The sequence below is a fragment of the Simochromis diagramma genome, unplaced genomic scaffold (genome assembly GCF_900408965.1).
Source record: "Simochromis diagramma unplaced genomic scaffold, fSimDia1.1 OVJJ01000362.1, whole genome shotgun sequence".
NCBI classification, from domain to species: Eukaryota; Metazoa; Chordata; class Actinopteri; order Cichliformes; family Cichlidae; genus Simochromis; species Simochromis diagramma.
The window spans coordinates 69,984-87,578 of record NW_024386815.1 but is presented as its reverse complement, the minus strand read 5'-3'; the positions used below and the strand labels follow the sequence as shown (position 1 = coordinate 87,578).

Genomic DNA, 17,595 nt, shown 5'->3' with positions numbered 1-17,595 from the left:
TGGAGATGAAAGCCTGCCAGCAAAGCACCTCTTTTCCCCATGCCCACCCCCTAGCCAGCTGCGTCAGGCAACACCAAGGCCTGCAGGCACGGTCTGTCCAACAAGCTGAAATCAAGTAGCATCGAGAAGATCATTATTCAGGTTGTTCATTGGGTGATTTATATGCTGTAGCAAAGTTCAGCAATGGTAAATGCAAACACTGGTTACTCTATTGTCCGTGCACCCATAGAAATGACAGACAGCCAAGTTAAAAAAAAACAAAAATGGCATTGCTTAAGATCCAGAACTGCTACTAAGCACTAAATGAGGGATGCTGCACATTGCAGAATACTGTGAAACTGTCTTTCAGTATGCCAGTTATACAGACATTTAATCTAATTTCAAGTTATACCCCTGATTACTACGGATATACTACAACATACTACTGATTTTGTTTCTGGAAATATTTTTGCGATTGTGTTGTGTGAGGAAATTGTGTGTGAGATTAACCTCTGACACTGTGCTTAGAATATATTACCTTGCTTTTCTAAATGTTTCCCTAATATGTCTATTTAAGCATATTCATGAGAATCAGAAGGACCACTGTGTGTGTGTGTGTGTGTGTGTGTGTGTGTGTGTACCTGTAGATAGCAGTGGCAGGTTGGTTCCCTGGGTCATATGTGACCCTGACATGACCCTGATGGAGCTCCACAGCGATTGGCTCATTGTCCCCGTTATAGAGCAAGATACCATTTTCCTCTGCTGTTGACACCTAACGCACAGACACGCACAAAAACACACCAATAAAAGGTCTGTATGTGTGTGTGCCTGAACTTGCTGCTGCTGAAATTGATTTCTGACACTCTTCCGTGTCTGTCACCTAACACGTGCTCTCGCTAGGTGTGGACTTGTGAGCATGTTCTCACCTGTAGCGTGATGTTCGTTTGAGGCCAGTTTTTGACATCTTGAAGCTGAACATAAGAATCCCTGTCAACAAAGTTGACGCTGACCAGCTTCTCACAGTTCTGACCCTCAAAGCCTGGCAGGCACTGACACACTGCAGTCCCCAGCTTTTCCTCACAGAGGGCACCGTTCTGACACTGAGCAAGCTGGCAAGGCAGCGGGGCAGGAAGGGCCACCTCACAAAACTCACCACTGAGGAGGAAAAAGAGGTCATAATAAAGGATATCAGACATGACATACAAAGAAATACAATGATCCCACTTCCTACCATGATAATCAAACCAGCACTATGGTCTTATGATGATAAAGGGAACTCACAGTACCCAGTTTCTTAGATTTGTATCTGCACAGTTCATAGTTTTTTAAGGTTGCCAGCACCTGTATCCCTGCGGACAAACACAACTGTAGCCGTCCAGATGGTCAACACACTGGGCTCCATTCTGACATCGATGATCCACACACTCATTATAATCAATACCGCAGTCTGGCCCCACCCACCCTGGGATGCATACACACCTGGAACACAAACACACACAAATATGCATAAATACGAATTAACAAACGGTGTAGGATTTGGGGAAATCAATTGAAACATTAGAAAAAATTAACTTTGTATATGTTCATCTGCATGTGTCTGTAATTTCTCTCTCATCTGGGATCCCAAACTTAGCCAAGTCTGAAGTAATTGTGTGTGTGTGTGTGTGTGTGTGTGTGTGTGTGTGTGTGTGTGTGTGTGTGTGTGTGTGCATTTTCACCTGGGGCCGTTTGGAGTGCTGACGCAGGTGGATTGATGCTGACAGGGGTTTCTACCAGGAGAGCAAACACCTTCCTCTTCTTCACACAGCAGACCTAAAACAAGTGTTACAGGAATCCTCGATATGTTACTGTGATGGATCAGCTATGCAGCATTTTTCTAGGTGAACAGTTTGTAAAATGTAATAAATATTCAGATGCTGCTTTTGTACCCGTGTAGTTTGGAGGGCACAAGCAGGTGTAGTTGCCAACTCCGTCGACACAGGTGGCGCCACTCTCACAACCATGGTCCTCACAATCGTCCACGTTCACCTCGCAAAAAGTGCCATGGAAACCAAAAGCACATGCACAGCTTAAAAAAGAACAAAAGAAGAAACTTGACTATGAGGACGAAACATTTAGACAAATTCAAATATTTCCATGTGCTAAATGCATTAACGCGCTAATATCAAACGTTTATTAGCATGGTATATATTTTAGCATACTAATGTTTGAATCTTAGCAGGTGGGCTTGATTCTGCAACATGATGCCACATCCATCCACTAGACCAAATCTGTTGGTGGGGTTGGTAAAGAGGTTTTTTCTGCTACTTTCACCAAATTTTTGTTACCTGAATCCTCTAGTCTGCTCATCACTCAGGCAGGTTCCTCCATTGGTGCAGGGATTGCTGACGCAGGCGTCGACTGGAGTCTCGCAGTGTTTGCCCTAAACACCACATGCATGCAAACTGAATTGACAGCATATTTTTGATGAGCATAGACAAACAGATCAGGCCAAGCTGAGTAACCGGATGGGATTATCAGAGACAGATGTGATCTCAAAACAATCACAGACTACACACGAACACATAAAATATTGGATCAGTGGCTTTAAACATCAGATCTAGCTCTGTAAATATATTACTGTGGGACTGCCAGAGCTCATATTTTGATGATAGAGCTTAAGAAAACAATACAACCTCAAACTCAAACTGCAACAAGCAACACACACACACATAGTTGCATACCGTGAAGCCAGACTTGCAGACACAGGTGTACTGTTGTGTGTGGTGGACTTTGCAGATGCCCTGGTTCTGGCAGGGGGAAGACACACACGGACTACATTTGGCCTGAACAGATGACTCCACCGGACCTGATTTTACACAAACATACACAGCTGTAAAATCTATACAAGTCATTTTAACACACATGTGAGGCACACATGACAAATACACAAATGTATCAATCACAGGCAAGACGCAATGACCAATCCTAAATTTAGAAACAAAACATTTATGTTTTATTTTTCTTTAATTTCCAGATATAATTATTTCTGGTGCACAGTAAACAGATACATTTATTTATAATGAATTATTTTGCTGTTAGATGAACCAATCAGAATGAAACACATGTATTTCTTTTTAAAGAAAAACATATATTATGTTGTGTCTGTTTTTTTAAATTTTTTTTATTTAAACTGCTCTGCTTTGGCAAAAGCCTGAGGAACGTTTGTATTCTGGTGTGTTGGTTGACATGAGTCTGGTTTGAGCACACAGACCAGAGTATCTGCATCTGATTTACAGTTTTACACATATGTGAGATACAGGGTTGGGCTGACTACGTGATCATTCTGCAACGCTGCAAAACTTGAGGTGCAGAACAGGTTTGTGTTATGTGAACCCTGTTGGGATTATAAGGCTGTGACACAGGGACTAATTGGGTTCAAAATAGATCCACTAACAGCTGTGACAGACGCATTAATAACCACTGTTTATTAATATAATACAAAAAAAAAGCCTATCAACTTTATTATTTTGGATACTCCTACTGTTGTGTGCCAGCATGACAAGTGACAAATTATTAAACGGTTGCTTGTTTGCACTCTTTACAGAAGTGACATTTCCTACTATGTGCAAGACTCGTAAGAAGTGAAATGAAAAATTGTTCCTGTGCTATGACAAGAGAAGCTCCACCCTGTTTGCAAAAGGCTTCACAGAAGGTGTGAGAAATAATTAATTAGAGTGAACCGCCACAATAAATTTTACAGTGCAATAGTATTTTAGAAATACATCATTTAAAGTGTTAATGCACGCAAAGTCTGATAGGAAGCCACTGAAGGAAAATTCACACTATGTTCACACCAGAAAGAGAGTGCGATAAAACCTCTGGGCTTGATGATGTTGCGGCCTCTTTTCTTTTCGCCGGTGCCATGTTTAAATTAAACTTTAACTCCGTGCACTCTTGTTTACAGCAGTTGCTGTTCCTCTTAGTAACTTTGTTGCCTTTTATTTCACAACTTTAAGTCAGTAGTTTTGCTTTGTTTTTTTTTTTGATAAGCAGAAAAAGGGCTAGAGAAAAACATAGGAGAAATCTGAATCCCTAACCTCTATCCACTGCTTTACAAGTCATTCAAAAGTCAAATGTTAATTAACAAATAAAGCCATCTGAGTGATATTACCAGCTGATGATGATTAAATGCACCTTCTTAACAAATTCTTGTTTTAATATTTGTATTAGTATGTTTCTGCCCTAAAAGATAAACAACAAACAGTGAAGGCAAGACAAATGCAAACAAATTAGATACTCCAAGAAAGGAGATTAAATTAAAAACAAAGAGAGTATAAAATTGCAAAGAGAGATAGGCAAAACCTCTAGAAACAGATTAAATAGACATTAAAAGGGCAACGAAGGCATAGAAGGGATTTAACAATGACGAATGCTGTCAAATTTCGGTGAGACGATTATTTCACCAGGGGCGACTTCAAGATTTTTTGATGTGAACAGGTTAGGGATGCCCCATGGGAAATCACAAATACACTAAGCAATGAGAATTGGCTTAACATTTTTTCAGACTCTTGTGTATTCCCCTTTGCCCTAATACTGATGGTATTAAAGCTGAATAAAGGCGGGAAGATGGTTTTACATTCTCTACTTATATAAAAGTAACAACACCACAGTGTAAAAATCCACCCGGCCACCCGGTGCCCCCTATGTAGACACGTCCCTGTTTTTCAAACTCTATTCTAAAACCCAGTAATCTTTTCGGACCCTTTGCCTACGCACTGATGATTATTTACAATTGTAAATAATCATCAGTGCCTAGGTAAAGCTTATTAAGCCTGCACTTTAGGCTTGCTCCAAAAGTGATTCAATCACCATGGATCACTATGTAAAAATACCAAGCTTCAGTATGGACCAGTTACAGCTTCTACCAAAACAGTCTGCGTGTACAGTTAATTGTTTTATTACAATAATATACTCTTAAAATAACATGTGATTTATCATTGTTATGTCTTATAGTTCAGGGTATGTCCTCTTTAAAGGACTGGCAGGCTAACACAGCCAAAACACACTCAGATTTACAGGCTAATACATCAATGTCAAACATCGACAACAATGATGAGCATGTGTTTAGCAGTCTTTGGAGGAAGGTTTGAAAAGATGCACAAATATAAATAAGTTTCAATATTATACAAACAGCTCTTATAAAAAGGCCTATGGATGGGACAGAGTGTAATATTTATATGGTTGTACTATACATTAAATATGGATAAGCACATACATGACATATGAAAGCAATGCTTTTGGATAGGTGTTGGTAAATAATTATAGAGAACTATATAAAGACTGTTTTAGATAGACAATATTTTACAGTGTATATATTATTATAGTATTATCAGATTGTCTAATCAAAGGAGATAAACGTATGTGTGATGAGCTAAATATAGATTTGCTTACTCCTACTCCTTTTTTGAATTTTGATTTTTTGATGTCATGTGCATTTGTTTTTGTTTGTTTTTTAACTTTTTATTAACATTTGTTAATAAAAATTGATATTGATTATGGATATTTTTAATTAACTATTTGTCAACTTTTTAATTTGTATGCATTTTTATACCTTTTTAAACTGATCTGATTCCTTATGGTTTTAGTTGTAGTCTCCCTGTTTCTTTGTTAGGGTCTCTCTTGTTATATTTCCCATTTTATTTTGGCAGTCTCATGTCCCTTGAGCCTTGCATTTGATTTTACTTTACCGGTTTCATTATCATTAATTAGTTTCACCTGTTGTTACCCAGCTGTTTCCACTCCCCTTGTTATCCCTCAGTGTGTTTTGTGTGTATTTATACCTGTTGTTTTCTCCTGTGGTTGCTGTTGGTAATGGATTTAGTTTGGTGATTCTGAGTTTCTGGACTTTGATTTAAAGCGAAATAAAAGTTTGCGTTTTGTTATACATATATACGGATACAAAACATTTATTTTTTACTACATTTAGTAAAAATGATAATTATTCTTTTTTTAAAAAAAAATCTACAATAATTAAAACTGTAATTGTGATTTTACTAATTTAATTTAACTCTAATTTAATTTTGAATTATTATTGCTCATTGTGGAATATTTGGTGTTTGTGAAGGCTGTGAGTCTAAAACAAACAGCTTGCCAGCAAAATTTAGCACATTTTTATTAAAGCAATTTTCTGCATACTTTAACTTCACAGTCAAAGACACGATCCACTATAGTGTCTTTAGCTGTTAGTGTGTGGGAGTAACAGCAGTCAACACCCTCTGAAGGTCAAACAGAAAAGAAAACCTTTCATTAAATATCATCTATTACGAAGCAACAGTATGTGGGCGTTGATCATTATACAAATTCAATGACAAAAATCATATATGATGGAAATAGCCAATTAACTCTGTATTCTTTACAATTCACCCTACAGACAACAAATTATACTACTGTTTCATGTGAACAGTTTTAGATTGAATGCTAAGCCAGTTTGGTGAAAGAGCAATTTTATAAACCAAGTAAAATATTTTATTCAGGTACAAAGTCTTATGAGATGCATAAAACTAAAGCTGCTGTAAGGTGCGCATGTTTTTCACTGCCAGCTTACCTACACACTGGAACTTGTCGGCAGGCGTGGTGAGCAGCAGCTTGCCCTCCATGCCGCGGGGGCCAGCACAGCGGGCGATACCAGGCTCCTTATAGCCGCTCTTCACCCACTCTGACAGCCACAGCAGACGGCAGTCGCAGTACAGCGGGTTGGCTCCAATTGCTCTGAAGAAATAAGCAGATGAAGAGTCAGCTCACTGATGGAGATAGTGAGACAGAAAACAGGTTTTGGAGGAAGGATGGGAGAATAGAAGCGTGTACACTGAAGGCACGAAAAGAGAAAATGAGGCGAGAGAGAAACTACAAAAGTTGGATTGAGTGGTAAGGTTTGAAGAGAAAAAAGGAGAGTGATGTTTAGAACGATGAGGTTTTAGAGTTACACGCCTTTTCTAACAGTTGGAACGCTATACTAATGCTGGATTTAACCAGTTAACCACTGCATTGCATCACCTCTTCTGTTGATACCTCTGTTAAAGTGCTTGGTAGGTGAGGAGTCCAGTTCCTACATGAAAGTGAAACGTTATCCTCACTCTTGCTGGGAGTTTAGCTGCTCCACAGTTTGGGTTTTTTGTTGTTTTCTAATGCTCTGAATGTTAAAATGGGTGACAGATCTTGAGTGCAGGCACTGATACTTTATTTTAAAAAGTATTTATTTATTTATTTACATGTTTTTAATGGAGCAATGTTGCTGGAATGCATACAGAATACACCTTGGCACCTCCCTGACATTAACCTCATGTCCACATGTGATAACCAAGGTGATCCAGGACTATAACCTTCGATTACAGCTTGTATTATTCCTAACTGCACATTTATCATTTAGCATTAATGATACCTTTGCAAAAACAGAAAAGAAAAAACACAATAGACGACACTTCCTGTGGCAGCTGAGTTCAATCTGCCAAAGACACTGATGTTACACTTCTACACCTCCATCCTCACCTCCTCCATCACCATCTGTTACTCTGAAGCCACTGCCAAGGACAAAGGCAGACTGCAATCTGCCATTTCTCCAGGACCTGTGCACCTTCAGGATCCTGAGGCATGCAGATGGATTTGTGGCAAACCCATGGGAGGAGTATATTAACATTTTTACCCAGACTCTTCTCCCTACTTAAAGCATATTTTCTTAATACTTAATATTGTGGACATTTACACACTCCACAGCTGGAACAATTTGATCTGCCTGAATGTATTTGACAGTGCTTTCACATTTTAGTTGTTTCCGCTCATATTTACATTTATCCATCGTAGCTTGTTGTAACAGTCTCTCCCCATGTTAGGCTGCCCATGTGTGTGTAAACTAATACAGACTGATCACATTCTGCAGACTTGTGTCTGTTCTTAATGCAGGGCTACCCAAGGGCCTGAAGATCACGACCACTCAAAATTGGTTTCCGCCTTGTCTCTAGTGTGGGGGGATTTCTCTGGATTTTCTGAATCTTTTAATGATATTATGATCTGTAGGGAATGAAATCTCTAAATTCTTTGTAGTTTTACAGTGAGAATCGCTGCTGAACTATTGACCCAGGCACTCTTTACTGGTGAAGACTTTTTCAAATGCAGGTAACTCTACCTGTCTGGGATGCTCTTATACTCCTGCTCCTTACTGATCTGTTACTAACCAGCTGTGTCATGTTTCACCAGGTGTTTTTTTTTTGTCAGCATTACACAACTGTTTCATTTGTTTGAGAACTAACAATAAACATTTTAAGGTTTTAAAAAATGATGTCATATGTTTGAAATCCTTTTAATAATTCACTCTCACTTCAACACTATGCACTCCATATTGTACATATGTGCCATTTCTTTGCACAATATTCAAACTGCTGACCTCTGTATATTTTGCAGATGTATACACACACACACACACACACACACACACACACGTGTGCATGTACATCCTTATAATTGTGCATATATTTATTCTTATAATTCTCACATTCCTGCTCTTATATCTGGCTTGTTTCTTATGTTTCTTGTATTTTTGCACACCACTGTTGCTTGTGACACTTGCACACAAGGATCTCACTCACATGCGCTGTACCAGTGTACCTGTAATGTGACGTGACAATAAAAGTGATTTGATTTGATTTAATAAAACCATGAACCCTGCTTTTGTATAGATTTAAATTTTAGAAATAAGGCTAAAGCCATTTCATAGCTCACAGTAAGATCTGGAGTGATTTTGCTTTTAGACATTCCAGAAAGGAAATGAACCTGGCGTGATAACTTCCTGTGATAATGACAGCTTACTTGGGATAGAAATCTGAGACCTAGATTTTTGTCTGTTGACTGTGTGTGAAGAAAAGAAAACAGCCATTGTTATTTCATGTGACTGCAAGCGCTCTCAATGAATAACTTTAGAAAAAGTAGGATTATGAAGTGGGGAATGAAAGTATCAGCAGAATATAGCAGAAGAGAAGACGTAGAAAGAGGGGATTAAAATGAGTGAAAACAGGGACGAATGAGCTGATATCAGAGAGGAAGGAGGGTTGACCTTTAATAAAATGTGCTGCAATATTTTTCAACGCCACAGGGTGGAGCTCTCAGACCTCAGTGCTCACACAGAGACAGTGTCACACATACTGACATGCTCGTGAAATTCTAAAAATGTATTCATATATGAGTGGTCCACTTGATAAAATAATTGGAGAAAAATGTGGGATCAAAAACTACTCAATGCAAAAATGTCCCCACAATGACACAGAATACGGTCAGAGCATTTCAAGTCATGTGAGAGAAAAGTCTATTCTTATCAGTCGATTAACCTCCTAAGCTCTGGGCGTTTTTGTTTTTTAAATTTTCATCAGGAAAAAAAAGAAGACTTCAGGTTTAGCAGCAGCTTTGCAATTGTAAAGCCACAGTGAGCCTGAAATCCCTTGGACTCTATGGCTCAGAAACACTTAAAAAACAATGAAGACAATGTGTTACCAGCCCACAGTGAGATTTAAACACCCTTACAGCAGTGAACTGTAACACTCATGTAGTTGAAAATGTAGGAGAAAATCTGCAATTCAACCAAATTCAATGAAATGGAAATGAAAAATAAAATCTGCTTCCATTTTGGTTTTGGTTTTTGAAATAGGAAGCCTCTTCACTCAGAATGTCACACTCATTAACGTGTGACTTGTGCTTGAATACTAGATAAAGCCTGGACCCATTATAGGGATCTTTAGGGTGACGGGGGTTCTTCATGCTGTTTGTTAAGACTGCATTGTTCTAGTACAACATCAGTAGAGTACTAGAACCAATAGACAATAGAGGCGTTCTCGAAGGCCAAATTAAAGTTTATTACTTAAAACTTAGCATCATGAATAACATTTATTTATCATTTATGGAGCCTTGGTGCAGACCCACAGTTCATCCTTTGTCTAAAAGTAGCGTTTAAAGCTCTCCTCACCCTCCCTCTGCAACTACTGTCTCCTTATTGGCCCTAACTTGCAAACAGAGGGTTTGAACAGCAGGTGAGTGAGACCTCTGCTCAGCCAGAGCTGTCTGCTCTCAGTGACATCGCAGAATCCATTTATGCATCTATCATTATCATTATCTAGCTGTATATCTCAGATTTCTGTAAAGTTATTTATTTCATATTCTGTACAGTTTTTCATATTTATATCCTGTTCATATCCTGTACATAGCTTGTACTCACTACAGCCTGTACATACTTATAGTTATAGAATATTCACAACATACTTCATACCGTGTACATTATAACATACCATAATAGACCCATTTCTGTAATATACTCACATATCTATATTATTGCTAATATATATTGTAATATATCTATATCACTAAAGCACTTCTGGATGGATGCAAACTGCATTTCGTTGTCCTGTACCTGTGCATGTGCAATGACAATAAAGTTGAATTCTATTCTATTCTATTACACCATATATGGTGATATAGTGGTAATACACCATATCACCACCACCTTATCCATGACAGAAAATGAGAAAAATCAGAATTGGTGCAATTTAGAATTTTCTGTAGACCTTACTGGGGGGTTTTTAACGCAAAATGTTAGCTATTGTTTCAGGTAGCGCACTGCTGCAAATTCACAAAGGATTCAAATGCAGGCTCTACCTCAAGAAATTAAGAAATCATCACAGAGCAAAGCTAAAGTCAGTTTCTGCAGCGGAATAAGTGACGAGAGATCACTTTACAGCCCAATTTGTTCTCTTTACATACTGGGAGTCAGCAAGGTCCTATTGCAGAGATGATGCCATGCTTCAGAAGTCAAAATACCCCCCCACACACACCTCATTTTACATCCTTTTTGCTCACATTTAATCATCCTTCTCTTTCCTTCCTTCTCCTTCTTTATCTTGCCCTTCTCGAGCCATCTCCATTTTGCCTCTCTTCCCTCTATCCACCATCTCTGCAGATCATCACGTGTCATACTTGCATGAAGATGATTATGCTGTATATGCTCTCTCTCTCTCTCTCTCTCTCTCTCACACACACACACACACACACACACACACACACACACACACACACACACACACACACACACAGGCCTCAGATCAATAGAGCTATGGGAAGCAATGGATCTCTTCAGCTAATTAAATCCAGCAGCAAACCACTTCACTTGAAACCACTCATTCTCTGGGAACTGGACTTTATCTGAGTGGAACCATAAAAGCAGGGAAATGAACATGCACGTGTCATACTTGCATGAAGATGATTATGCTGTATATGCTCTCTCTCTCTCTCTCTCTCACACACACACACATACACACACACACACACGCGCACGCACACATGGACACACACACACACACACACACACACACACAGACCTCATTCTGTCAGTAAGGACAGACCCCACTATCCTACTGTTGCAGCCAGTTGGTGCTGTCATTGTGTATGTACTGTAAGCCTGTGTGTGATGTGTGACTGCATTTATAAAGACTTACAGGTGAGACAAGGAGACCACATCACTGAAGATACCCTCCTGCAGCTCAGAGATGTCGTTGCCATGGAGAGAGCTGGAAGACAGATACACTTACGGGTCAGAAAAGGTTATAAATAGTTAAACTGAAAACTCAGTGACCGCAGTGACTCTGACAGCAACTCTCATTCACCTCAACAACAGAGGGACATTTAAAGTCCTAAAACAGATGATGGCTTATTATAAAGCAAAGAAGTGACAGTGATGTGGTTTGGCATGTCGCAAGTATGATACTGTGTGTGTGTGTGTGTGTGAGCGCGTGTGCATGTGTGTGTGTGTGTGTGTGTGTGTGCTCACAGCAGTCTAAGCGAGCGCAAGCCACCCAGTGCCAGAGGAGGGATACAGCGCAGTTCATTGTAACTGAGGATCCTGGAAGAGAAGAAAAAAATCAAATTAAATGCAGCAGAACCAAAGATGATGTGTGTTTTACTCCACAATGCAACCCACACAGCAGCAGTTGGTAAAGTCTGACTGCTCTTGCAGTGGAAGAGGCTCCAGCCCCCTGTGACCTTGAACTGGATAAGCAGTTAAGAAATTGCATGAATGCATGGATATAAATTGCTGCAGCACTGGAAGTTGAACGAGAGTGAAATTGAAGATTCACAGACAGGTCAGACAGACCTACATTCCTATCCTCACCTATGGCCATGATCTGTGGGTAGTGGACTAAGAAAGAATAAAATTGCAGACACAAGTAGGAGAAATTAGCTTCCTCCACAGGGTGTCTAAAGCCACTGCTCCTGCAAATCAACATGTTTAAGTAGTTTAAGTGGTTCTGGCGTGTGACTAGGATGCTGGAGCTCCTCAGTAGCCTGTCGGTAAAGCCCTGGGGCAGGCCAAGGACGTGGTAAAGAGATCTTGTCTCTTTGCTAGTTTGTGAACGTAGTGGTTTCATTCTGAAAGAGCTGAGGGCAGTGGCTGTAGAGAAGGAGGTCTGGGCATCTCTGCTTAGACTGCTGCCCTGTGACCCAAATAAGTAGTAGGAAATGGATGGATGAATGGATGGACAGTGACAGTTTGGCTGAAGATTTGGAGTCTGAACCCTCTAGCCTCAACCAGAGACGAAGAGTGGAAAACAGAGGTCTGGGAAGATTGCTTGTTTTGAACTCCTTTTAACTTTTCAAACTTGAAGTTTTCACCTTCACCCAATGTTGACTCCTGTGAGTCTACTCGAGGTGCTTTATGAGATGTAACACATTTCTATCTACCTTTATTCTGTTTGGGACCTTTAAACAGACTTTAAGGCCCAAAACAAAAATCATTTCATTGAACTTCTGGCCACATCCTTGAAACATGCTGTGGAAATTCAGTGACTACATCTTTTTTCGATGGCCTCCAAGACTCTTTTTCTGGCCACAATTTTCTCTTAGGGTAAGATTTCCACTTTGTACACAAGCAGAGTAAAAATGTGCTGACAACTGCCATGTCTGGTTTTTACAACCCAATGACCTTTCCTCAGGGGTGAAATAAATATTTTTAGCACCATTAGTTGGTCGACTTTAGGTTTTTCATGATTTGGGAAGAAATGAACATTTGAAAACAAGCATTTTCATTTTAACACGAGAAGCACTACAAACAATATCATTACATTTCATGTGTTGCAAACCAGAAGAACGTTTTGTTTTTAGAGTTCAAAATATTACTCTTGTTTTGCTTTGTGTGAAGCAAAGGCTCCAGTGTTGTGGCAGCCTGGGGCATTCTAGCTTTTAAAAATCTGTCTCTCCAAACGCACCACATTTTAAAGGGGTTACATACTAAAAAAAATAAAATAAAAGCAACATGGTAATCTCATAAACCCACTTTTCTTTCATAATTGAGCACAGAAATCCTATCAAAGGTTTAAAACGAGAAAATGTACCATTTTAAGAAAAATATCAGCTCATTTAGAATTTGATGTCCACAAAAACATTTCAGAAAAGATGGTGGCAACATAAGATTGGAAACACAAGTGGCACTAAAAAGAGAAACAGATGGATTTTCCAACTAACTGGATTAATTGGTAACATGACTGGATATCAAAGTATTTCAAATTATCAGAAATTTCTGTTTCTGACAATTTCACAATAATGTTCTTCAATGTAAATTTGCAAAGACTTTGAATATCACATCACCTTCAGTACATAATAATTTCAAAAGATTTGGAAAATCTGGAGAAATCTTTGTGTGCATGTGACAAGGCTGAAAAATGAATTAATTGGATGCTTGGGACACTACACTAGAAACAGGCTTAATTCTGTCATCACTGCTGGGCTTGGTCAGTAAACAGTTTTCTTTGCATGAAGGATAAAGGTCTATAATGTCAAGGAGAAGATGTGATGTGGTAGAGATGTGGTATGATCCACAATCACCACTTTGTTCTCTGGACCAAAGATCATTTAAAATGAACTAAGGAAAAAACTGTTCCGTGGTCAGAAAAATCTAAATTTTGAATTCTTCTAAAATAAATTTGGGTGCTGTGACTAAAGAGAAGGTGTCAGTATACTGCCGTATACTGACAGTATACGGGTGCATTAGTACCTATGGAACTGGCTGCTTGGACATGAGGAAAGGCACCATCAATACAGAAAGATACTTTGCCTCAGTTTTTTGAGTTTGTTTTTTATTCCAGTGAACTATCAGCATTAAAGTTGGATTCTGGGTTTAAATTCAGACTCCTGAGTGCATTTGGGTCCACTCCCTGCTTCCCCCACAGCTGACCTCTGACAAACATGGCTTCATAGTAGAAATGCCTGAGTGCTGAACTGGCAGTCCACATGTTTAACAAAGGGAAAAGACATTCGGAGCATCATGAAACCCAATATCACAGTGATCACAGCTACAAAAATGGCAACTTTCCCAGAAGTCCAGCAGCTGCTCTCCTCAGTTTCCACATGTTTACAGACAGACCGGACGCTGCACAGTAATAAACAGATTTATTGCTGCCATCAAATTTAAAATAAGCTAATATTTTTCTCAAAGTGATTCATTTTTTCAGCATTTTGTTTTGTAACAGCAGTGATTTAGTGAACTGACATCTTTCTGATGCCCATTGTGTATGTGCTGATTTGTCTTGTAACACTTGACCAAGAACAGTTGTGTGTATGAACTCACAGTGTGGTGAGCTGGCTCATGTTGGAGAAGGAATCATCAGACAGGGAGTTGATTTTATTGTTGCTCAGATCACTGGAAAGGCAAAGGTCAGTTTCAGTCAGTATACACATTGCAGAGGTCCCACTGCACAACACAGACAGACGCAAACACACTAGCACACGTACTGTAACATAGTAACACACAAAACTAAAATGCTGCTCATTATTAAAGTGAACCGATCACATCATCCTCAGCTGTGTGCGTGTTTTACTGAATTCACTACACAGTCTACAGCGCCCCCTGCTGGATGACTATACAAATAGAAGATGCTGAGCACTGAGTTTGTCTGCAGCTTTTTTTGTAACAACTGTACAAGTGTTCAAACATACAAAATGTGCAACCTTATTCTCAAATTTACTTTGAAGGTATTGATATTAGTGTCACATGTTCTTCATAAAACTTTTAAAAAAATTGTAAAAACAATTTAATTCATATTTGGTTCTGCTCTGCAACCAGTGTTACTTTTGCTTCTTCTTTTTGGCTTCTGATTTCAGCTGCATTTCTAGCAGTGTGTGACTGTCAGGATCATTTAGTTAGCTGGTCTAAAATGTGCCTCAGTCTGTGTTGAGAATCTTTGACCGTCCTTTGTTTTTAAAAATGAGGTACGAGTCTTCGGCTGTTCACTGGTCACTATCTAAACCTCAGTGCTTCGCCTAGAATGTAATGTTCCACAGCAAAGAAGAAAATAGTAAGAGTATGTGCGTCAGCATGACTGTATATTACTGCATTAACCTCTTCACTGTAGTAGATGTTTTCATTGGTGGAAAAGTGCTTTCACTACCAACATGAGAGGCTGTAAGCATGTGTGGTAGCAGATGTAGCTGTAGGTAAACTGAGTGTGAGGAGGCACGTGAGGGTGAATGAAGGATTCAGTCAAGTGTTTCTTACACAAGCTGCAGGTATTTAAAAGCAGGTAACTCTTTGGGAACGCTGGTGAACTGGTTACCATCCAGATACCTGAGGGGACAAAACACAAAGATCTGTTGTGCATTTCTACAGAACAATAATAATGCACAGAGATTATCAAACAAATTCTAAGATAAGGTTCTAAGTTAAGGATGTCAAACTCACAGGCCATACTTCGATCTTCAGTGAGCCAGACCAAAGAAGCTCGCTTAACTATGCATTAACGACCCTTTGTAAAAAACAGACATTTCTATTCTAGACTGAGAAAACAGGATGTTTTCTAATGGTTTATTTATTGATTACTTAAATAATTTGGTGTAGTATGTATTGGCATGTGTGAGGTTTTTATCAGTAGGAACAGCTGTAAAACAGGTTTTGAAAATTCCAAAGTTTACGTCCTCCTTCACAGTTTCCAATGTTATCCAGTGGACTGGGGTCTTTGCCGGGCCACTTCTGGCCTCTGAGCCTTGTGTTTGACAACCTTCTTTTGGTTGGTAGATGTAAACAGTAAAAGGGAATAAGGTCAAATAAAGTCAAGGCTAAATAAAACTTTTGTTTAGGAGCCCTCACATACTTCAACATCTGCAAAAAAGCCTGTTTGGTAAATAACATCCATGCAAATACGTGAGTAATTCTGACATAATTACAAAGTCACAAGGTTCCTGATTTTTTTCTGGCTCAATGAATTTAGTTAATTTCAGGGAGACACTTAATAACAAGAAAACCACAATTGCTATAAAAAGCCTGGTTACTACAAAAAAACAGTGATACCACAGATAATTCACATAAATGTATTGTATATGCCTGTTTTACACTATAAATCTGTGACTCTATTAAGTAGAATCAATTACGTCTCCAATTTATCTGCACTGAAAAAATGAAGCTCATTTCCTTTGTTTAAACTTGAACGAGTCAGTTTAGGGCCAACACAGAAGCTGGCAAGACTGCATTATTTACTATGGCTGTTTTTAATTATTCTATATTTTATTTAATATAGAATTGTGATGCCTGCCAATTTTAGTGAGTTTTGCAGTTTAAATGTTCAAAGCAAATTAAGAAATAACATTTTTTGTCTTGGCCGCGCAGTCAGACTCACAGTTCAGTGACGTTGCGGGGCAGTCCTCTAGGCAAAGCCTGCAGATGTTTGTTGCTGCAGCGCACAACTGTGTCCATACAGGTGCACTGGCTGGGACACTGAGGCCCCGGACCGCAGCTGCTGTCCTCGAGCACAGCGCCTGAACAGACAGGGGGGGCAATTTCACTTAGCAAACAACAACCTTTCAATGGCAGTGCTTCTCAGAAAAAAATTGCAAGGCGTGACAACTTTGCTGTCATGCATTTTTAGGCGATGCTTATTACACTTATTAGATTTCTGCTTATAGATAAAATGCCAATCATACCATCCTCACAACGGAAATCAGGCACAGCTACATCCTGCAATGGGATTTCTCGAAGAAAAGCGGGCCCCTGACAGCGAGGATTCCCTGTCACGATTCGCCGACTTCTAAGCCACGCCCCAAACCAGGACAGACGGCAGTCACATTTAAAAGGATTGGCCAGAAGGTTTCTGATGGGCAAGCCGACATGGTAGGTAGGTAAGATAAATGGAAACAAACAGAGAGTGTGTCTGCACGTATTTGTGGGTGTGTCACTAACAGTGTGGACAGGTTGGGCAGTGTGTCGAAGGCTCCAGGGAGGATGGTGCTCAGCTGGTTATCATACAGGGAGAGCAGCCTGACGTTGGTCAGTCCGGTGAAGCTCCCGTTATGGATACAGCTAATCTTATTATTCCTGAGCATCCTACACAGCGAGAGAGACATTTTAGGACAGACATGTTTTATGCAAAGTTCCCTCAAATATGATTTTTCATATTCATAAGATAAATAAAATGAGCTTTGGCTTTCATCCTTTAGTTTTATCTTCAGCAAGGTAAATGCAGCTCCTTTGGGTTAAGATCAACTCAGCCGCTTCTTCTTGCTTTTTATGTTTCTGTTCTTAACTTTTTCCCCCTTCAGTGCACCAAGCTGTTGATTTGG

The 17,595-nt window shown here is 39.4% G+C and overlaps 1 protein-coding gene across 1 annotated transcript in view; it reads right to left on the bottom strand.

Annotated features, from left to right (window-relative positions):
• The window catches only part of slit1b (slit homolog 1b (Drosophila)), an 83,668-nt gene that overhangs the window by 6,485 nt on the left and 59,588 nt on the right, over positions 1–17,595 (bottom strand). The window contains exons 19-33 of the mRNA XM_040027159.1: positions 17,216–17,359; positions 16,960–17,126; positions 16,656–16,794; positions 15,542–15,610; positions 14,615–14,686; positions 11,822–11,893; positions 11,490–11,561; positions 6,566–6,729; positions 2,703–2,827; positions 2,307–2,401; positions 1,908–2,047; positions 1,698–1,791; positions 1,321–1,458; positions 906–1,134; positions 621–751 (exon numbers count right to left, since the gene is read on the bottom strand). Coding sequence (XP_039883093.1) covers positions 621–751; positions 906–1,134; positions 1,321–1,458; positions 1,698–1,791; positions 1,908–2,047; positions 2,307–2,401; positions 2,703–2,827; positions 6,566–6,729; positions 11,490–11,561; positions 11,822–11,893; positions 14,615–14,686; positions 15,542–15,610; positions 16,656–16,794; positions 16,960–17,126; positions 17,216–17,359 — 1,851 coding nt within the window. The remainder of the gene's footprint in view (positions 1–620; positions 752–905; positions 1,135–1,320; positions 1,459–1,697; positions 1,792–1,907; positions 2,048–2,306; positions 2,402–2,702; positions 2,828–6,565; positions 6,730–11,489; positions 11,562–11,821; positions 11,894–14,614; positions 14,687–15,541; positions 15,611–16,655; positions 16,795–16,959; positions 17,127–17,215; positions 17,360–17,595) is intronic.